The sequence below is a fragment of the Lipotes vexillifer genome, unplaced genomic scaffold (genome assembly GCF_000442215.2).
Source record: "Lipotes vexillifer unplaced genomic scaffold, Lipotes_vexillifer_v1.1 scaffold442, whole genome shotgun sequence".
Lineage (NCBI taxonomy): Eukaryota > Metazoa > Chordata > Mammalia > Artiodactyla > Lipotidae > Lipotes > Lipotes vexillifer.
The window spans coordinates 1,756,956-1,774,663 of NW_006790311.1; the positions used below are offsets into that span (position 1 = coordinate 1,756,956).

At 59.0% G+C, this 17,708-nt stretch overlaps 1 protein-coding gene across 1 annotated transcript in view; it reads right to left on the reverse strand.

Moving 5' to 3' along the window:
* KIRREL3 (kirre like nephrin family adhesion molecule 3) overlaps nt 1-17,708 on the reverse strand; it is a 554,709-nt gene that overhangs the window by 5,196 nt on the left and 531,805 nt on the right. The window contains exons 8-14 of the mRNA XM_007463624.1: nt 14,764-14,912; nt 13,168-13,295; nt 11,932-12,058; nt 8,391-8,491; nt 6,172-6,370; nt 4,836-4,871; nt 1,489-1,596 (exon numbers count right to left, since the gene is read on the reverse strand). Of these exons, the coding sequence (XP_007463686.1) occupies nt 1,489-1,596; nt 4,836-4,871; nt 6,172-6,370; nt 8,391-8,491; nt 11,932-12,058; nt 13,168-13,295; nt 14,764-14,912 (848 nt within the window). The remainder of the gene's footprint in view (nt 1-1,488; nt 1,597-4,835; nt 4,872-6,171; nt 6,371-8,390; nt 8,492-11,931; nt 12,059-13,167; nt 13,296-14,763; nt 14,913-17,708) is intronic.

Consider the following 17,708-nt stretch of genomic DNA (forward strand, 5'->3'; position numbering starts at 1 on the left):
CCCCTATGAGGTCCACTGAGCGGGTGGTGAGGGAGGGCCTGAGACCGCATCACTGGGGGCCCTCAAGAGAGCAAGGCTGCTCAGCTTGGAGGGGAGGACACAGGCAACTTTCTTCCAACACGTGAAGGCTGCCAAGCAGAGGAGGGAGCAGGCTTACCCCGATTATTCTTTTTGTGCCTTCCGCTCATAGAATGTCAGAGCCGGGTGGGGCCCTGAAAGTCACATCAGCCGACCCCTTGCTATTACACAGGAGAGAACCGAGGCCTGGAGTGGCTGTGGCTTGCCCAGGGTCATGGGGTGGAAGAGGTGGGGCCACAAGACAGTCTCTATTGTTCCCACCGTCTCCACCATCCCATTTACCCTTCCACGTGTCTGTCTAGCACACGTAACTTCAGAGCTACGCCCAGGACAGAGACTCCAGGCACACACGAGTCAAGAGCGCATCACTGCAGCTCTATTTACAATAGCCAGGACATGGAAGCAACCTAAGTGTCCATCAACAGATGAATGGATAAAGAAGATGTGGCACATATATACGGTGGAATATTACTCAGCCATAAAGAGAAACGAAATTGAGTTATTTGTAGTGAGGTGGATGGACCTAGAGTCTGTCATACAGAGTGAAGTAAGTCAGAAAGAGAAAACCAAATACCGTATGCTAACACATATATATAGAATCTAAGAAAAAAAAAAAAAGGTCATGAAGAACCTAGGGGTAAGATGGGAATAAAGACACAGACCTACTAGAGAATGGACTCGAGGATATGGGGAGGGGGAAGGGTAAGCTGGGACGAAGCGAGAGAGTGCCATGGACATATATCCACTACCAAACGTAAAATAGATAGCTAGTGGGAAGCAGCCGCATAGCACAGGGAGATCAGCTCGGTGCTTTGTGACCGCCTAGAGGGGTGGGATAGGGAGGGTGGGAGGGGGGGAGATGCAAGAGGGAAGAGATATGGGAACATATGTATATGTATAACTGGTTCACTTTGTTATAAAGCAGAAACTAAAACACCTTTGTAAAGCAATTATATTCCAATAGAGATGTTAAAAAAAAAAAAAAACTTTAGAGGAGTCCTCACAAGACAATTCCCTGAACCCCTTTTTTTTCCTGTGTGGGTGACCTGCTTTTCTGTTTCGACTAGCAGATCTTGGAGGGCAAAGATCACCTCCCCCCACCCCCGGGTTTCAGTACAGTTCCCCATGGGTGGAGAGTGCTGTGTATGTTCAATCTGAGGTGCTTAGCTGACGGCCCTGCTGCATGAAGTTCACTTCCGTCCAGCTCAACAGCAGTGGAGCGCCCACTCTGTAGCAGATGTCGAGCAAAGCGCTGCATGTGAAAAGATGCATGAGGCCCATCCCTGCCCCAGCAGCTCACAGCACCGGTAGGGGCCCTGCTCACTGTACTCCTGCTTTTACTCCGGGGCAGTCTAAGCTGGCCTTTTTCTCTGCCCCCCCTCCCTGAGCTCCCGGGTCTCCCTCCCATACTTCTCTGGGAGCGGGCACAGCAGAAGGCCACAATGGTTGCCAGAAGGACGAGGAAGGCCACGCCAGCTCCTACGGCCACCCCGATGATGACGGCCATCGGCACAGCCTCTGTGGGAGAGAAGTAAGCAGGCTGATGAGGGAGCTGGGGCAGCCCGCTCTCTCCCCCCAGATCTCACCCAGTTCCTTGGGCGCAGCCCCTGCCGAGCTGGGGCCAGACCACGGCGCGTGGGCGCTCCTGGGAAAGGCCACAGGGGCCTGCGCAGGCGCGGGCACAGTCTAACAGGGGTCAGCTTGGGCGGGACATGGTGTGGCAGAGAGGGCGGGCAGACCTGGGAAAGATGGCAGCAGTGGTGGGGGCAGAGAGGCAAGAAGACACAGGGAGGGGAGGGGAGCGTTGGAGGTGAGAGGCAAGGCTGGTACTCTGAGCTCTCTGAGGTGATACCAGGAGAGTCGTTAAGTCCTGGCATTTCTTTGGAAAATGACCAGGGTCACTGCCGCTGTTTGTTCGCTTCACTTTTTCCTTCTCTTCCCTTTCCCAGGTGCAGAGGGTGGACAATGGACAAGCAGCTTTTAGAGAGTTTTCAGGTCTGAGGCAGCTTCCCCTCCAGACCTGGGCATCACAGGTGGTAACTGCCAGAGGCCACGTCTTAGGGGCCGGAGGGCAGGATCACAGCTCCCTCCACCTCTTTCTTTTTCTCTCTCTCTTTTTTTTTCCCATGGCACGCACTTCCCCAACCAGGGGTCGAACCTGTGCCCCCTGCAGTGGAAGCGTGGAGTCCTAACCACTGGACCGCCAGGGAAGTCCTTCCCCCCACCTCTTTAAGGAGAGATGCCCAGTCCTGCCCCCTCCTCTCCTGGGCCAGTCCTCTGGGCAGGAATCCCGGCACCCCACCCCGCCAGAGAGGCACCTGGAACTCCAGCTAGGCAAAGCTTCACTCCCTGCTGAGTTCCTGTACTCTGTCTCCTGCCCTAGCCAAGTAGAGATGGGAGTGGGGAGGGTGATGTTAGGCTGGGGTGGGCGCTCTTCCAGACAGTCCTGACCCTTCTGTGTCTGCAGAGGGGGCCTGAGCATATGATGTGGGGCCCTGAGTAGTCCATGGGGGGTTAGAACTAGAGAATGCAGGGGCAGGAGAGCTTAGAGCTCAGAGAGTCCAAGCCTCCCATTTATAGATGGAAAGCTTGAGGTCCAGGGAAGTCAAGTGACTTGGTTAAGGACACACAGCTACAGCAGAACCAGTGCAAATCCACGTCTCCTCTTATCCACCCCCCTCATCCTGCCCAGCTCCGCACACCGCGTCCCATGGCATCCTACAAATCTCACATCCTCTGTACAGCCCAGAGCAACGTACTTTACCCTCTCTTTTCTTTATCTGTAAAATAGGATAATTACAGTGCCTGCCTCAGGGGGGCGTCTGGGGTTTAGATGGGTGAATGCAGGCAGGTAAAGGCTGGCACACAGCCTGGCACCCAAACCGATCCCAGCCTTTGCCCTCGTGTCTGTGTGGGAAGGAGGACCGCAGCAGACGCAAGGATAGGAAAGTCCCTTTTTGAGACTCAGCTGCTGCCCCTACCCCACGCTCTCAGTGTGGATGACTGGGGACTCCAGGTATCTGTCCTGAGCTGGAGGTTGGCCTCTCGCCTCTCACTGTTGTTTTCTTTAAAGAGCAAAAGAAACGAAGAACCCCGCAGACCCTGGCCCCTGGAGACGCTGCTGGGAGGGGGTGGGGTCCCTCTCCCGGAAGGAGCACGTGTCCGACGGTTGGCAGTGTTGGCCGTCAGGCTGGGGCTTTCTTTCCAGCCCAGGACTGGCACACTGGTGCATTCATCACCTGCCTACTGGAGCCCGAGACCCCTGTAGGGGGGGGGCAGGGGAGGCGACAGGGAGGAGGTGGGTGCGACAAACACTCAGGGACTGAAAATGGGAGGCGTTTGGGTTGGTCTCAACCGTCAGGGGTGAGACAATGGACTTGACCTCGCCAGCCCTGCAAGCTTGCTCTGACAGTGAGACGGCCCTGTCTCTAGGTTGGAATTTCTCTAGGAAAGGAAAGCCGCGTTGGAAGTTCGTTGCTTCCATGCTTTTGAATTTTATTGATTTGAGTTGAATTCAGTTTCTCCGAGATTCCTAGGGCATTTCCTTGGAAAACTCGGGTCTTGTCTCAGCTGAGCTCAGAGCCTAAGGATGACGGTGGAAGGGTCCTTAACCTCTCTAGGCCTCAAGGTCTGTGAAACCAGAGAACCAGGGAAGCGGTATCTAAGGCAGCTTGTGCCTCTGGAGTCCACATTTCCTTAAGCTGTTAACAGCTGGGGGGTCGTGGTGGTAGCCATCTTATCTGGAGGACTGTCCTGAGTGGGTGGGCGGGGGCAGAGGGAGAGGGTCCCGGGCGGGGGACCTAGGGTGCAGGCACAGAAGAGATGAAGACAGAGGGTGACACCAGCTCAGCATCAGCACCAGGAGTGGCCCTGAGGGGCGTCAGGGAGAACACAGCAGGAGTTGATATTGTGTGCCCGCCTCGAGCTGGCCTGTGCCCAGCCTGTTGCTCTTTAAGGGGCCGTCCGCCCAGAGGGGAGGGGCTGAGCGGGACCCACCAGGGACTTGCTGAAGCGCCTTCTGGGCCAGTGTGGCGGGAGAACTAGGGCAGGGGACCCCACATCTTCGTCGTGGCCTTTGTCGACCCTGTAGGGTCTGGCTTGCCATGTCCTGATTCTCTTTTCTGGGTCTCTCCCTGGAGGGTGGGGGGCAGTTGTCTCCTGTGGGGTCCCAAGAGAGAGCAACTCAACCCAGGGAGCCTGGTGACCCCTCTGCTGCCGAGTCCCCGGGGAGAGAGGCACTGCCCAGCGGCCTCAGCCAGGTGGTGAGATGACAGCTCCACGGGGAATGCAGGAGTGCGGGAAGGAGCCAGCCAGCAGAAAGCATGGGGTCAGCATGGATTACGCAGGCCGTAGCCGGGCTGGGCGGCCCAGGTGTTCTCGGAAGCGATGGCCAAGCTGGTGGTGATGGTGAGATGCGGAGTCAGGTGGGGGTGAGCTGACCCCAGGGGGAGGAGCCAGGGCTTCAGAAGAGGAGGGGTGGGAGGAAAGACGGGGGAGGAGCAAGTGTCCTGGGCTGCCAGGAGCCTGCGGCGGGGGGGGGGGGGGAGCGACAGAGGAGACAGGTCTCCGGGGTCTCTAGACCCGTGCTGCCTGGAGGCCCTCTCCCTGCTGCTCTGACTGCACTAAAGCCTCAAGATGGGGGGAGGGCAGAGAAGTTAGCGGCTGCCCTGGCCTCCCGACCCACACTTTGGGCTCCCTCCCCCTCTAGCCCAGCAGCCCCTTCCCCCATCCCGGGGAGTCTCATGTCTCCTCCGTACCTGCTTCCAGCCCGGCTCCCGACTTCATTTCCGAACCTGTTTGGAAATAAAGCAAGCGTCCACAGCCAGGGCCTGGCTGGCCAGGGTGGGGCGGGACCGGGGGTGGGGGTGGCCCTCCGGAGGGTCTGGGGTGGTTGGGGGCTCCCTCCTGCATCACGTCTGCAGGATGCCCCACAGATCCGGGCTGGCCGAACTGAACCTGGAGTTCGTTCAGACTGACTTAGGGACTCCAGACGGGTGGGACCAGAGAGAGAGGTCAAGGCTGGGGTGGGAGTTGGCTCTGAGGAGGGGGGGTGAGAACACTAAGGGGCGGGTAGAGGGGTGGGGCACTGAGGGGAAGACACGGAGGGGAAGCAACAGTGGACCGGGAGGGTTGGGATGACGTGTGGATGATATTATGCAAATTATGTGCAAAGCATTAGCAAAGCAGCACTTATTAGGGAAGAGGTGTTGGGAGCAATGCGTGATCCACAGGGTAGCACTGCGGCCCCAGGGGCCCAGCTGAGACCACCTGCTTGGCCCAGGATCCCTTCCAAGGCCTGACAGCCTGTGAGTGGGCCTTAAGCTTGGAGGGGTCGGAGACTGCCAGGGCCGAGGCCCCCTGGACCGTTCCTGTCTGTCTTGGACTAACCCCCGCTGGCCAAGGGGCTAGATCTGCAGCCCATCTCAGGACCTGGTGTGCCACTGGCTGGCTGCCTCACTTCTCTGGAACCCCTTCCATGCCCCTCTGAGGCTCCCCGCCCTCCGAGCCTGAGTCCTTCCGAGCTCTGAGCCCTTCTGCCCAGCGCTGCCCTGCTGGCTGGTGTCTCCTTCAGAGCACAGCGCTCCAAGTGTCTCCTGTGTCCCCATGGGGAGCTGCAGGCAGCCTGAGGCCAGTCCCCTGCACAGCAGGGATTGGACAGCTCAAGTGCCACTCCTTAGCTTAGCACGGGCACCCTCGGGTTTGGGGCAACTGGACTGGCTTGTTGGCTTAACGGGCTGCACCAGGTTCCCCAATATGCCCATCCTGGTGCATCCCCGTGGGGACACTGCTCAGAGATCACGCCCCCAAAGGGCCCCAGGGAACTGCTGAGAGCAGGGAAGCCAGGGTCTTTAGGCAACGTGGTGCCTCCTGAGGGGCCAGCACCTGGGCAGCTGTCCTCCTGCTTGCTCTGGTGCAGGCCAGTGCCCCTGGGCTCAGGGGGCCTGGCTGACCGGCAGCGGCTGCGTGGCAGGTGAGGAAGGGCCTCCTGCCCGCCCGCAAGTGTAGGCGCTCTGTCGCCCCCAGGGCCCCGGAGGACCTTGTCTGGGGCCCTGCCCTCGCAGGGAGAGGCCCTGGCGGCTCTGGCAGCCCCACCTTGCTCCTTGAGCCGGATGATCTCCGTGTCGGAGCCGAAGCTGTTCCAGGCGGTGCAGTTGTAGATGGTCTGGAAGTCGGCCCGCACGATGTTGCTGATGGTCAGCGTGGAGATGACGCCCTCCTCGGTGCTGACCGTCTCCACCGTGTAGCGGCCCGAAGTCCCCGACTCCAGCACGTTCTCCTTCCAGGACCAGGCCTGCCCAGGTGCGCAGAATTAGGAGGACATCCCGCCAGAGCCGCCCCGCCAGGACCACCGTGCCGTCTCCCTGCTCCCGGGCGGACGCTGCCAGGCCTGCGCTCACGCTCACCGCCACACGGCGCAGGTCGACGCGCACGCCACAAGACGTGTGCGCACAGCACAGTGCCTGCAAACACACGCCACAACACGTGTGCACACAGCACTGCGCCCGCAAACACACGTCACAACACGGGTACACCTACCTCCCCACCCACAGTGCCAACACGTGCACACGCAAGTACGCCATCACAACACACAGCACAGACACGTGTGCACACGGCACACACACGCATCACAACACAGCACAAACACGTGTGCATACAGCACACACACATGTCACCACACGGGTACACCTACCACCCCACCCACAGTGCCAACACGTGTACACACAAGTACACACACGTCACAACACACAGCACAGACACGTGTGCACACAGCACACACACACGTCACAACACGGGTACACCTACCACCCCACATGTAGCACACACACACGTACACACACAGAGGCTGGGCCACCTCAGGGGGTATTTCCATCGACACGGAGCCTTACGCGACTCTTTGCTGGAACATTTTCCCAGGCAAGCAGGGGACTCTGGGGTGGCGATGGGAGCCCCTCCGTCAGCTGGGGCCCCTCACAGATGGTGGTGAAGGCCAGCCCCAGGCTGACTGAGTCTGGTTTGGTTACTTTGTGCGTGTCTTTGTACCAACGTTACGCTCTGAGGGCTGCGTTTGTGAGAACCTTAGTGCAGCGTGGTTTCGGCCGGTGAGCGGTTACCTTTTCTCAGAGCCCTTTCCCGCACACTGTCACCGCCCGCCCCACCCCACCGCGTTGCCCTGGGCTCTGTGGGGTGTTTAGCTGCACCCTACAATGTCTCCAGGTGTCGCCAAATGTCCCCTGGGGGCAGAACCGCCCAGGTTGAGAACCCCTGGCCTAGAGTTCCATGTCCATCGACACCGGCACGTGTTACACTTCTTACACTTTAAACAGATTAGAGTGAAGGGAAGAGGGAGGCGTAGCTGCCATTTTTGTGTGACTCAGTGAATGGACTGAACGCCTGAGGAAGTGTGTAACGCGCCAGTGCTCTAACAAGGTCTTCATCTACAGGGTGACACCTTAGCTGTTGGCATGTGCCTCCCACGCCCCTTCAGGTGCTGCCGCCCTGGGGAAAGGTGAGACTGCCCTGTGAACTTGACCTGGGCGGCCTTTCGGCAGGACCGCCTGGGCACTGGGCTTGCAGACAACAGTGTCTCCACCCCTCCCCCGACACCCAGCAGTGTGGGGAGATGCTCACCTCTCTCTGTTTTCCCGCCCCAGCTTCTACCAGTGTCAGCAGAACCTGGGTGGGAGACCCCCACTTCTAGAAATGCAAATACCTGGGAGGGCTACGTGTGAGCCAGTCAGGCGGCCCAAGCTGCACTGCGGGGACTAGAGTTTTGAGGGAGGGGCGGGGAGAATGGAGTGATGCTTTCAGAGGGAAAACTTGCTAATTGGGGCAGCGCTGTCCATGGGCATCAAAGCAGAGGAGGGCTGTGGAGGCGCAGAGAGAGGTCTGCCGACTATAAACTGCATCCTATTTACGATTTTGCTAAAGGTTGGCCTTGAACCCAGGAAAGGGAAGAAATCATTTTTTTCTCTTCTGCTGCCCTCACTTGCCCTCTGCCCCCAAGATGCAGAATTCGGTCGCACCCATTGGTGTTGGCACACAGCTGAGAGGCAGAGAAGAGTTAAACACACCCGCAGGCGAGGAGCACAGCCTGTCCTGAGAAAGGAGACTGCCCGTGATTTTTGTCTTCGTGATGCCTTTCCAAGAGACACAAGGCAGGAATAGTTTTCCCCAACGGGGAAAGGCAGTGCAGAGGCAAGACTGACCAGCCGGATGGTGGAGTGGCTGCAGGCACAGGTGACCCGCCAGGCTGCCCAGCCCGGGGGCCGGGCCGTGCCACTGGCCCTCCCTGCTCGCCCCGGGGCACTCACGATGCGGTCGGGTGGCGGCGTGCTCCGGATGAAGCACTTGATTTGGCCCTTCTCCCCGTGGAGGGCGTGCTGGGTCTGGGTGCTGGAGATGATGGGGGGTCCTGTTGGGGAGACAGCATCACATCAGGGATTCGGGAGGGGGTGGGCCCTGGCTGGGCCCCTCTTGGCAAGTTCAGAAGTTTATACATTCATTCAGTCGTTCAGCAAACAGTTACTGGAGGCCTGTATATGCAAGGTGACAGGCGAGGCAGGGGACTCAGAGATAGATGAGGCTTCAGTCATAAACCTCTCAAGGGATTGTGAGTGAGTGCCTCTAAGTCAGGACGCCCAGAGACATCAAGAGCTGTCACAGGAGGAGGGGAGGTGAGCACCAGGCAAAGTGCTAACCGACTTCACAGGAGAGAGAAGAACTCTCCCCGGCAGGTGGGGAAACCTTTATGGAGGAGGCGGTGCACCTGCGAAGGGAGTGGGGGAGGTGTCAGGGAGGAAGGAATGTAATGTCACCTCCACCTCAGCCAGCTGTTGGATTTCAAACCATTCCCTTGTATCTCCAGTAGAGGGCGCGCTTGCCTAACAAACCGGTGTCCTCGGCGGGACAGGAAAACCAGGCAGGAAGGGAAGTAAAAGATGTTCCTCCACGAAGCCGGGAAGCGGGGAAGCGGGGAATCCCCCCCACCCCCACCCCCAGCTGGCATACATGGCTTGGGCTGGGCACCTTCACAGACTTCATCTCACATGTGTCTCAGGAGATCCCTTAGTTCATCGCTTTGCATGCCTCCACATACATACCTGGACAGCCCACGTGGGACCACAGCTCCAAAGCTGACCCCGACATTACCCTATCCGGCCCGCGCATGCGTGCGTGTATGGGTAATGTTTATGGATGTCTCTGGGGACACCTGGCTCATTTACCGCCTCGGACAGCCTGGAGGGTCCACCAGGATTCCAGCAGTACACTTCCTGTCCAGTTCTGCCTGTTAACTAACCCAAATGACTGCATTTAGGCTGGGAAGGGAAATGTCTTGGAGATGGGAGAGGCAGACACGAGGGACCCTCAAGGTAAGGGCTTCCACCCTCAGGGGGCCTTCAGAGTTCCTCTCTTAGGAACCTTAGCTCCAAGAAGCCTTTGGCCAAAAGGCAGGAGGGCTTCACGTTTCAGGACCTTGGTTGGCGCTTTGTTTTGCTGCCGGGCTGAAAGTGATGATCCTGTAAAACCTTTTCCCCTTCACTTCCCAGGAGCTAGGATTTCCCTGGGGGGTGGGGTGTCATCAGCTGTTCTAAAAACGATCAGGTAAATGCATACACATTTAAGGGCTTCTTAAAAGAAAACAGGAATCGGGGTAAGGGTAGATGGGGTTGGGAGAGTCAGAACACAGCAGTAGTATGGTTTATCTCCCCCTTCCTGCAAATCCCAAGTTTGAGCCAAATCATGGGCCAGTTTATTCCCCAAAGGGTAATGGCCAGCAGTCATGTCCCGGCCGGGATGCATTTTGATGAGAACCTCATCTCATTTTGGATTTGTTCATAGTGTTGATTCCTTCAGCCTAGTCCAGGCCTGCCCAAAGGGCTTCACCACCCCTCCCCACCTGTTCTCCAGACACAGGTATAGACAAGTCCATCCCCAAGTCCACGCATGTGCGGGCTGGCAGGCTTCTCTCTGTGGGCCACTTCCTGCATCCACCTGCCTCAGGGCATGATGACCCTCATTCAGAAACAAGCAAACTGCCTCCTCGCTTCACTCCAATCTCTTGGGTGTTTCTCTTCCTAGCAGCCTAGGGGAGCTTGTGTCAGAGGATTGGAGGCATAGGCGGGGGTTGGAAAGAACGACCCTGGAGAGTGCAGATTAAACCCTGGATAGACACCAGGGCCCAGGCTGGGGTGTCCCATCCAAGAGGAATGTCCCTTTGAGGTGTGCTTTGAATCCCTGTTGGGTATTCAAACAGGGAAACCGCTTTGAATCCCTGTTGGGAAATGCTTGAAAGTCTAAAGTGACAACGGATTTTAGTCCTTCCTTTATCCATCGTGTTTTCCCCAGAAATGAGGATGCTCATTTAAAAGCTTCAGGCTTGGGGACCCTGGGGGGGCCACACGTGAGTCTGAGGGTCCCCAGCCCAGCTGGTCACAGGGCCATCGGAGCGGAGCTGGCCGTAGTCATGGGCCAGCACGACTCCCAGCGCCCTCCCAGAGCGGGTGGCGGGTAGCCGGGGAGGCCGCTGATTTCACCAGAGCCTGGCGCCTGAGCCGAGTGTCAGACACTGGAGCCGGCAGGAAAAGGCTGCAGCCCATGTTGCCATGGATATATGGAGGTGCGATCAGATGCTGTTATTTTTAGCCCTGCAGCGCCAATTTATTGGTGGCGTCCTGGGGACACTTAGGAAAGGCAGGAAGGCTTCCGAGTCAGGGATCTGCCCTGGACAGACGGCTCCGGGGTCTGAGCAGGTTCACCCTCCCTCTGGGGCTGCCACGACTCTTGGGGAGGGGGGAGGAAAAGAAAGAGACGGAGGGGGGCTGGCTAATGGGGACAGCACCAAGCTGGTTTTAGTTTCTAGCAAATCGGAGACTAGAGGAAGCTGTGCGCCACCTGGGCTGATTTCTGGACCCTGGCTCAGCCCCTCACTAGGGCCCTGGTCTGGAACAGGAAGCAGAGGCCCTACAGACGTGGGTCTGTGGCTTGGTTCCTCTTGGGGCTCAGAGCCTTGATCGGGAGACAGACTATGCGGGAGCAGAGGCCTCACAAGGAAACCGAAACCCAGCGGAAGGAGGACGTTTCGAAACACAGAGGGAGCTGTCTTAGCATCCTCACCCTCTCACACGAGCAGTGTCGGTTACCGGCGTGGCCCAAGCACACATAACGGCAGGGACGTTGAATTTCCGTCCTGGTGCCACAGCCTTCTTGGGTCTGACCTGAGCTAGGTCCCAGCTTCTCTGTGACATTCTACATCCCATCAACCAGGCCCCGTCCCCTAAATGTCTCATGTACCAGTCATCTGGTAACTCACACTGTGTTCTTGGAGAGAGATGGCAATATTCTCCTGCTGTGGTGATCTTATTACATATAATAAGACAAGTTCCCTGCCCTCAGGGGACCCCCCTGAACTTGGCCCTGTGGGGATGGTGGCAGGTCTTCCTCACTGAGTGGCTCTAAAAATGGGAAGAGGCAGACGAGGAGTCACAGAGATGCCCCCTTAAATTCTCCACCAGGGCCAAGGTCATGGTCAAAGGGTAGATATGGGATCTATGCTGGTTGCCCAGTAGCTCTCGGACCCTTTTTCCTGACCAGGAATAAATTCATCAGCCATCACTTTCAGGGCTGAGACCCCTTAGAAGGAACACAGAGGAGGGAGGTGACCAGAGAACCACCCAGGTCCTTCGTCACCCCAGGGCTGGGCTCTGACACGGACTGGAACACGTGGATGTAATCACTATGGACCCACAGTTGGAGGTGGATGTGAGGCCCAGACCCCACGTGTGCCCCTTGGGGCAACAGCAGGGACCCTGTCGGCCCCCTCCCAGCCCTGCCCTGGCACGGGTGGGGTCTTACCGTTGACAGTTAGGGTCACCTCTCGCTCCGCGGCCCCCACCCGGGGCACCACAGCTCGGCACACGTACTGCCCCGCGTCCTCCTGGCGGACGGTCTTGAGGGTCAGGGTCTTCTCATTGCTCAGGACCTAGGAGGAGTGGGGAGGGTCAGAACCTGAGGGCAGGGGCCGCGCTCTCTGTCTCAGAACCAGAAAGGCTGAGAGGCAGGCCGGGTGGCAGGGTACACAGTCTCCAGCATCTCAGCAACAACAGGGGCTGGGGTGGGAGCCAGAAGTCTTCTTACACAGTGTGCCCAGCGGGCTGTCGGGCGCGGGAGCCCACGGCACAGAGCACCCCGTGAGGCTGAAGATGCTCCGCCCCAGCGGCAGCCCTGAAGGGTGGGAATGCAAGGGGGGGGGGTGAGAGAGAAGGAGGGGGCCTCCCTGGCTGGGGCCCCCAGGGCTTCCTCATCCAGGGGGTCTGCCGACCAGCCTGTACCAGGCTGGCCAGCGGTGAAGCTATCCTGCAGCTGAGCATCTCTGAGGGTCCCAGATCTGTCTTTCCTGAGTCATTTGCAATATCCCTTTGGGATGACGTTTGGCGTGATGGAAAGAAAACAGGCTTTGGCAACGGCTGCTCTGAGTGGGAATCCCGGCTTCAGCGCTGCCTACTTGTGTGGCTTTGGGTGTTAATTATCTTCTTGGAGGCTCTTTCCTTATCCCCGTAATGGGGCAGTGACACTCAGAGGACAGTGCAGTGTTTGGCACACAGTAGGGCACACGGAAGTCACTTTTCTGCTGCTTTTCCCCCTGCTTCCCTGCCCAAGGCTCTCACTGGCCCTCCTGGGAGGAGGGATGTCTGAAACTCCTAGGCACATTAAAGAACACATACACTTTAAAAGAGGAGCACAGGGAGAAAGCAAGGCTTAACCCCGAAGTTAAAGGGCAACAACTCTTTGGGGCAAGCGAAAAAGCCTTTCTAGTGACTTTTCGCCCCAGCATCTTGGTGACCACCTGCTTCTCTTATAAGGCTCAGGATAAAGCAGAACTGCACCGGCTGAATGTGTTTAGACCCAAGGGGGGTACGTGTGGGTACCTGGGGTTCCCTCTCCTCCTTCTGGGGCCTTCCTTCCTTCAGTTTACATGGGAGGCTAACGTCCCCAGTCTAAGAGTGAGAGGGGCCGTGGGGGGCAGTTCCCTCCTGGACTGTGGACCCTGCACCCCTCCAGGGCCCTCCAGGGTCTGAGCTGCGGACTCACCACGCCAGAGCCCCGCTTCATCCAGACGATGGTCAGGGACGGGTTGCCTGTCCAGGCGCAGCTGAAGACGGCGTCGGAGCCCAGATCCACGAGCAGGGATTGGGGTTCCGTGGTCATTCTGGGCCCGACTGCAATGGGAGGAAGGAGGAGACAGGGCTCTCGTGGGCTGGGAGCTCTGGGGACCCTCCTTGCTGCTGCCTCCCCTCCCCCATTCTGGTTGGGGGAGGGGGCACCACTGGTGCCACGTCCCTCCACTGCGGCCCATTCCCTTCCGTTTCGCGTCAGTCCTCTACCGGTCTGGGCCCGGGTCTGGGCAGTAAGGAGAAGACCCCTCTCCCCCAGCCCAGCCTCCCTCGGGCCCACCGTGGGGGTAGGCAGCACCAGCCCCGGAAAGCGGCTCTGGTCCCATTTCTGCCTGGTTTTGCCCCCAAGGGCTCTCCCATCCCGTTCCTTCTGTCCTGGTCCCAGGAAGCCCCCCTGACCCCAGTGTGGGGGCAGAGGGTCCTTCCCCCCCCCCCCCAACATCCTCCTTTTTCCCGCTTCACTCACACCGCCTTCAAGTCAACTGGTCACCTCCTGCAGGCCTCAGCCTTGTGACCGGGAGTCAAGGTACCCGTGCGTCTGGCCCAGCTCCCTGGGCCCACTCAGGGCCCCGCAGGGCCACTGCAGGGCTCTGAGATAAGGAGTGGGGAGGCCAGGCCTCCTGGAGGTGCCCCCCACACCGGCCGCCCACCCAGGTTACTCTCTAGTCCAGCCCCGCACCACCTCTTTTTCAATCCACGAAGCAGGTGGCCTTTGGTTCTGTTGCCCTACACCCGCCCTAACCCGAGTCCCCTGCAGACCAAAGCCTTGCTTCCCAGAGTGGGTGCAGCCCTGGGATTTCAGGGGTGGTGACGGGAGGGTGTTCAGACAGCTGTTTTCAGGGAGTAGAAGGTGTGAAATCAGGGTCAGGAGACCCAGATGAGTCCCTTGGTGCAAAAAGGGAGTCATAGCACTTTCTGCTGAGGCCCGGACGGGCGAGGGGGCGGTCAGGCATAAAGTTTGCAAAAGTGCTTCTAAATCTGTAAAGGGCAGTGGATGAGCTGATGCGCAACGCTGGGAACACAGCTGTGGGCCGTTTCCCCGAGGGTCCCTTCCTGGCCACTGGGGATGAGGAGGAGCCCCCGATGAGAGGCGGACCCTTTTCAGTCCTCATTCTGCCACTTACTCGCTGCATGACCTTGGGCCTCCATCCCCTCATCTGGGTGCTGGGAATAAGAAGTCCAGCCTCCCCGGGTGATTTTTTTTTTTTTAATAGTTTTTTTTTTGGCCACGCCGCCTGGCTTGTGGGATCTTAGTTCTCTGACCAGGGGTTGAACCCGCGCCCTCGGCAGTGAACGTGCGGGGTCCTAACCACTGGACCGCCAGGGAAGTCCCCTCCCTCGGTGACTATGAGGGTCAAGATAAACACGAGGGAAGCTTTTCGTAAAGCGCACAGATTACGAGCCTGTGCGGCATTCTTATGTCACGTGCAACGAGGCCACGGCGGTTCCCCCTGCCGCGAGCAGCGCCCCGCCAGTGCCCGGGCGCCCGGGAAGCCCCTAAACAGCCACTCACAATAGACGTCGACATTGCGGCTGATGTTGGTGCTGCCTAGGGCATTGGTCGCCTCGCAGGAGATGGGCTCTGAGAGGTAGGTGTAGTCCACGGTGGTCCGGTACACCTCCCCGGATGCTTCCTTGATGATCTGGCCCCGCTTGGCCCACCTGCAACGCAGGCGCCCGGGCTGATGTGGACCTCCGGTGGCGAGGGCGTCCTCCCCGCCCGGGGGGCTCTTCTCTCTGGGAGCCGCACGCATCCATCCCGCAGAAAAACGAGGCCCAGGGAGGGGCGGCGTGGGGCAGGCCCCCGAGCGGTCCCTCAGGGGAACCCTCTGCAGAGGGGTTACTCCCAGGGCTAGGGGCATGGGGTTGGTGACGGGGGCAGTGGTTTCTGGCCCGTGGGTGACCAGGCAGCCGGCAGCACTCGACTAGTGGGTTATTCTGGAGGGAGGTGGGTTGACTATTCAGTGGGTCAGCGCACCTGGCTGGCCAGGTGATGGCTAACCCAGCTGTCAGTCCCCAAACCGCTTGGCCCTCTTGCTGCTCTGAGCTCTCTCGGGGGTGGCGGGGGACCGTCCTGGGCCACATTGGAAAAGAAGGAAGCCAAATCCATGACCGTAGAGGCCCAGGTCTAATGGTGTGTGCCCATACACGCGTGCACTCCTGCACACACGCGCACGCACACGTGCACGTGTGTACACACGTGCGGGGCTCAGGAAGCTTGATTTCCAGACGAGGCAAGAAGCTGATGGAGAGGTGTGAGCAGCGGTCCTGACTGCTCCCTCCCCAACTCGGTCAGCTCTCTCCGTCCCCCGGTCCTGACTCCTGTCCCTGGTGTTGGGGGGGGTGGTCCCCTCATGGTGTCCCTCTCTCTCTGAAAGTCCTCTCAGCCTCCCCCATGGCACTTGCTCTTTTTGCTGCCCAGCCTCTGCCTCCCACCCAGGCTCCGCCCCTCAGAGGCCTGGGCTCCATCAGCACTGGTTTGATGGGGGCGGGGGAGGGGGGATGGGAAGACAGCTGTGCGGACTTCTTTGCTGGGCCAATTGGCTGATCTGTGTCTTGGACCTGGCTCCGGGGCGGTGATCACTGCATTGGACCAGTAGCTGGGCAGCCTGCTACCTGTGGGACAGTGCGCCGGGGCGGGGGTGGGGGTGTGTGTGTGCCTGTGTGCGTGAGGCTGGGGTTTCCTTACAGATGCCTTAGGAGAGAGAGTTCAGAGCTTCCCCTGGTTTACTCCTGTTGTGGATAAAACTTTTTAAAAATCACAGAACTTCCGACCAGGCTCTTCCTACTGTGGCTCAGGCCTGTTTTGGGGTGCATGTCTTTACCAGAGCTGGGCAGGTACCTTGGCCCTGCAGTCGTTACCCTGGGGCCACGGTCCCCTGTAACCACATTCTTGGAGCCTTTCCTGGGGCCACAGAGGCCCGTCTCCTGCCCTTCCTGCCCTTCCCTCCACCGGCCCCCACTCAGCCTGCGAGTCCGGCTGGAGGCTGCCGTCTCCCGGCACAGCAGGGAGCATCAGGCTGGCACCATGCGGTTATTATCTCAAATTAACATCGGGTCGTTATTAAGAAGACAATTAATAATAACAATTATAGTTTAACAACAGAGCAAAGCATAGCTCCACGAGAGCCGAAGGAGCTTCCCAACAAACTATTATAAATTATTCATGAATCATTTCAATCTCTAACTTTAATTTAATGACCAGACTTAATAGTCAGGTACAGCTCCCGCCTGAGGTGGCTGAGTTCAGTCTCAGACACACGGTCGGGGGTCGGTGTCCAGCCCCTACTCCATCTACCCTTCTGCAGTGAAGATTTAGGCGGTGGGATGCTGGGGGGGGGTGGGGGGGGGCAGGCAGCTGGCTGGGCTGGGGGGGGGCGTGTGAGCCCCTCCTGCCCTTCCCGGACCCCTGCTCTTGCCTGCCCACAGCTCCAGATGCTGGGGCAGGGGTGGGCTTGGCCCCAGCGAGCAGGCTCTGCTGGGCAGTCCTCTTCCATTATTGGGGGGCTCCTGGGGAAAAGGGGGCTTTCTCCCCACCTGTCTGGGGCCCCTCATAGTGTAGGAAGGGTGAAAGCTCCACCACTGGGGCCCTGAGGATCTCAGAGCTGCTGGGGCATCCTGAGGCCCGGAGCCCAGTGATCCAGGCCACACGGGTCCCCTCTTCCCCAGAGCAGGCTGGCCTGCCCTCTCAGAGCCAAAGAAGGGAGACTTCAGGGATGCCGGATGGCTGTGTGGCTGCGGCTCTCAGCCCCCAGGGCCCATCTCCACCTTGGAGGTGAAGGTGGGGCAGGAGGAAGTCTCAGGCCGTCTTCTCCCAGGGCCACAGGAGGCCAGCTGTGGGGCTGAGCCTTGGGGGGCGCCCCACAGTGCCCTGCTCACATCCCACTCAGCCAGTCTTTCTCTTCCCCATGTTTATTCCCCTCCCACACCAGAAAGTCCCTCGTAGGCATCCCTTCCAGAAGCTCAAACCACTCACTGAAGCAGCTGGTCACACGACCAAGGGTGAGCGGGAACGCAAGTCCCGCCCGCTCCCATCTCCCCTCCCATCTCTCTTCTCCTGTTTTCCAGCTTCACTTCCTCCTTCTCCTCTTTCCTCCTGTCCCTTCTCTCTCCCACCACCCACCTACGCCCCTGCCGCTGCTGTCACCATCTCGAAACAGGCGTCAGATTAAGCCTTTCCCAGTCAATGTCTAATTTGGCGAGAGCGAATGTAAGAGGATTAATTATTTATATCACACAATCAGAAGGCTGGTGTGTCAAGGCTGACAGGCTGTTCTCAATAGCTCTGCCTTTGACTCGGGGCGGTGGGACCCGCCCTGTCACCTGCCGGGGTGGGGTGGCCCTGAAAGCCTCAGAGGGGAGCAGAGAGGCCGGAAGAGATGCGCTTCAGGTGTGCGCGGGCCTGTTCTGCTCGCCCCGGGCCGCTGGTCCAGCGGGGCAGCCGAAGTGACTGGTCGG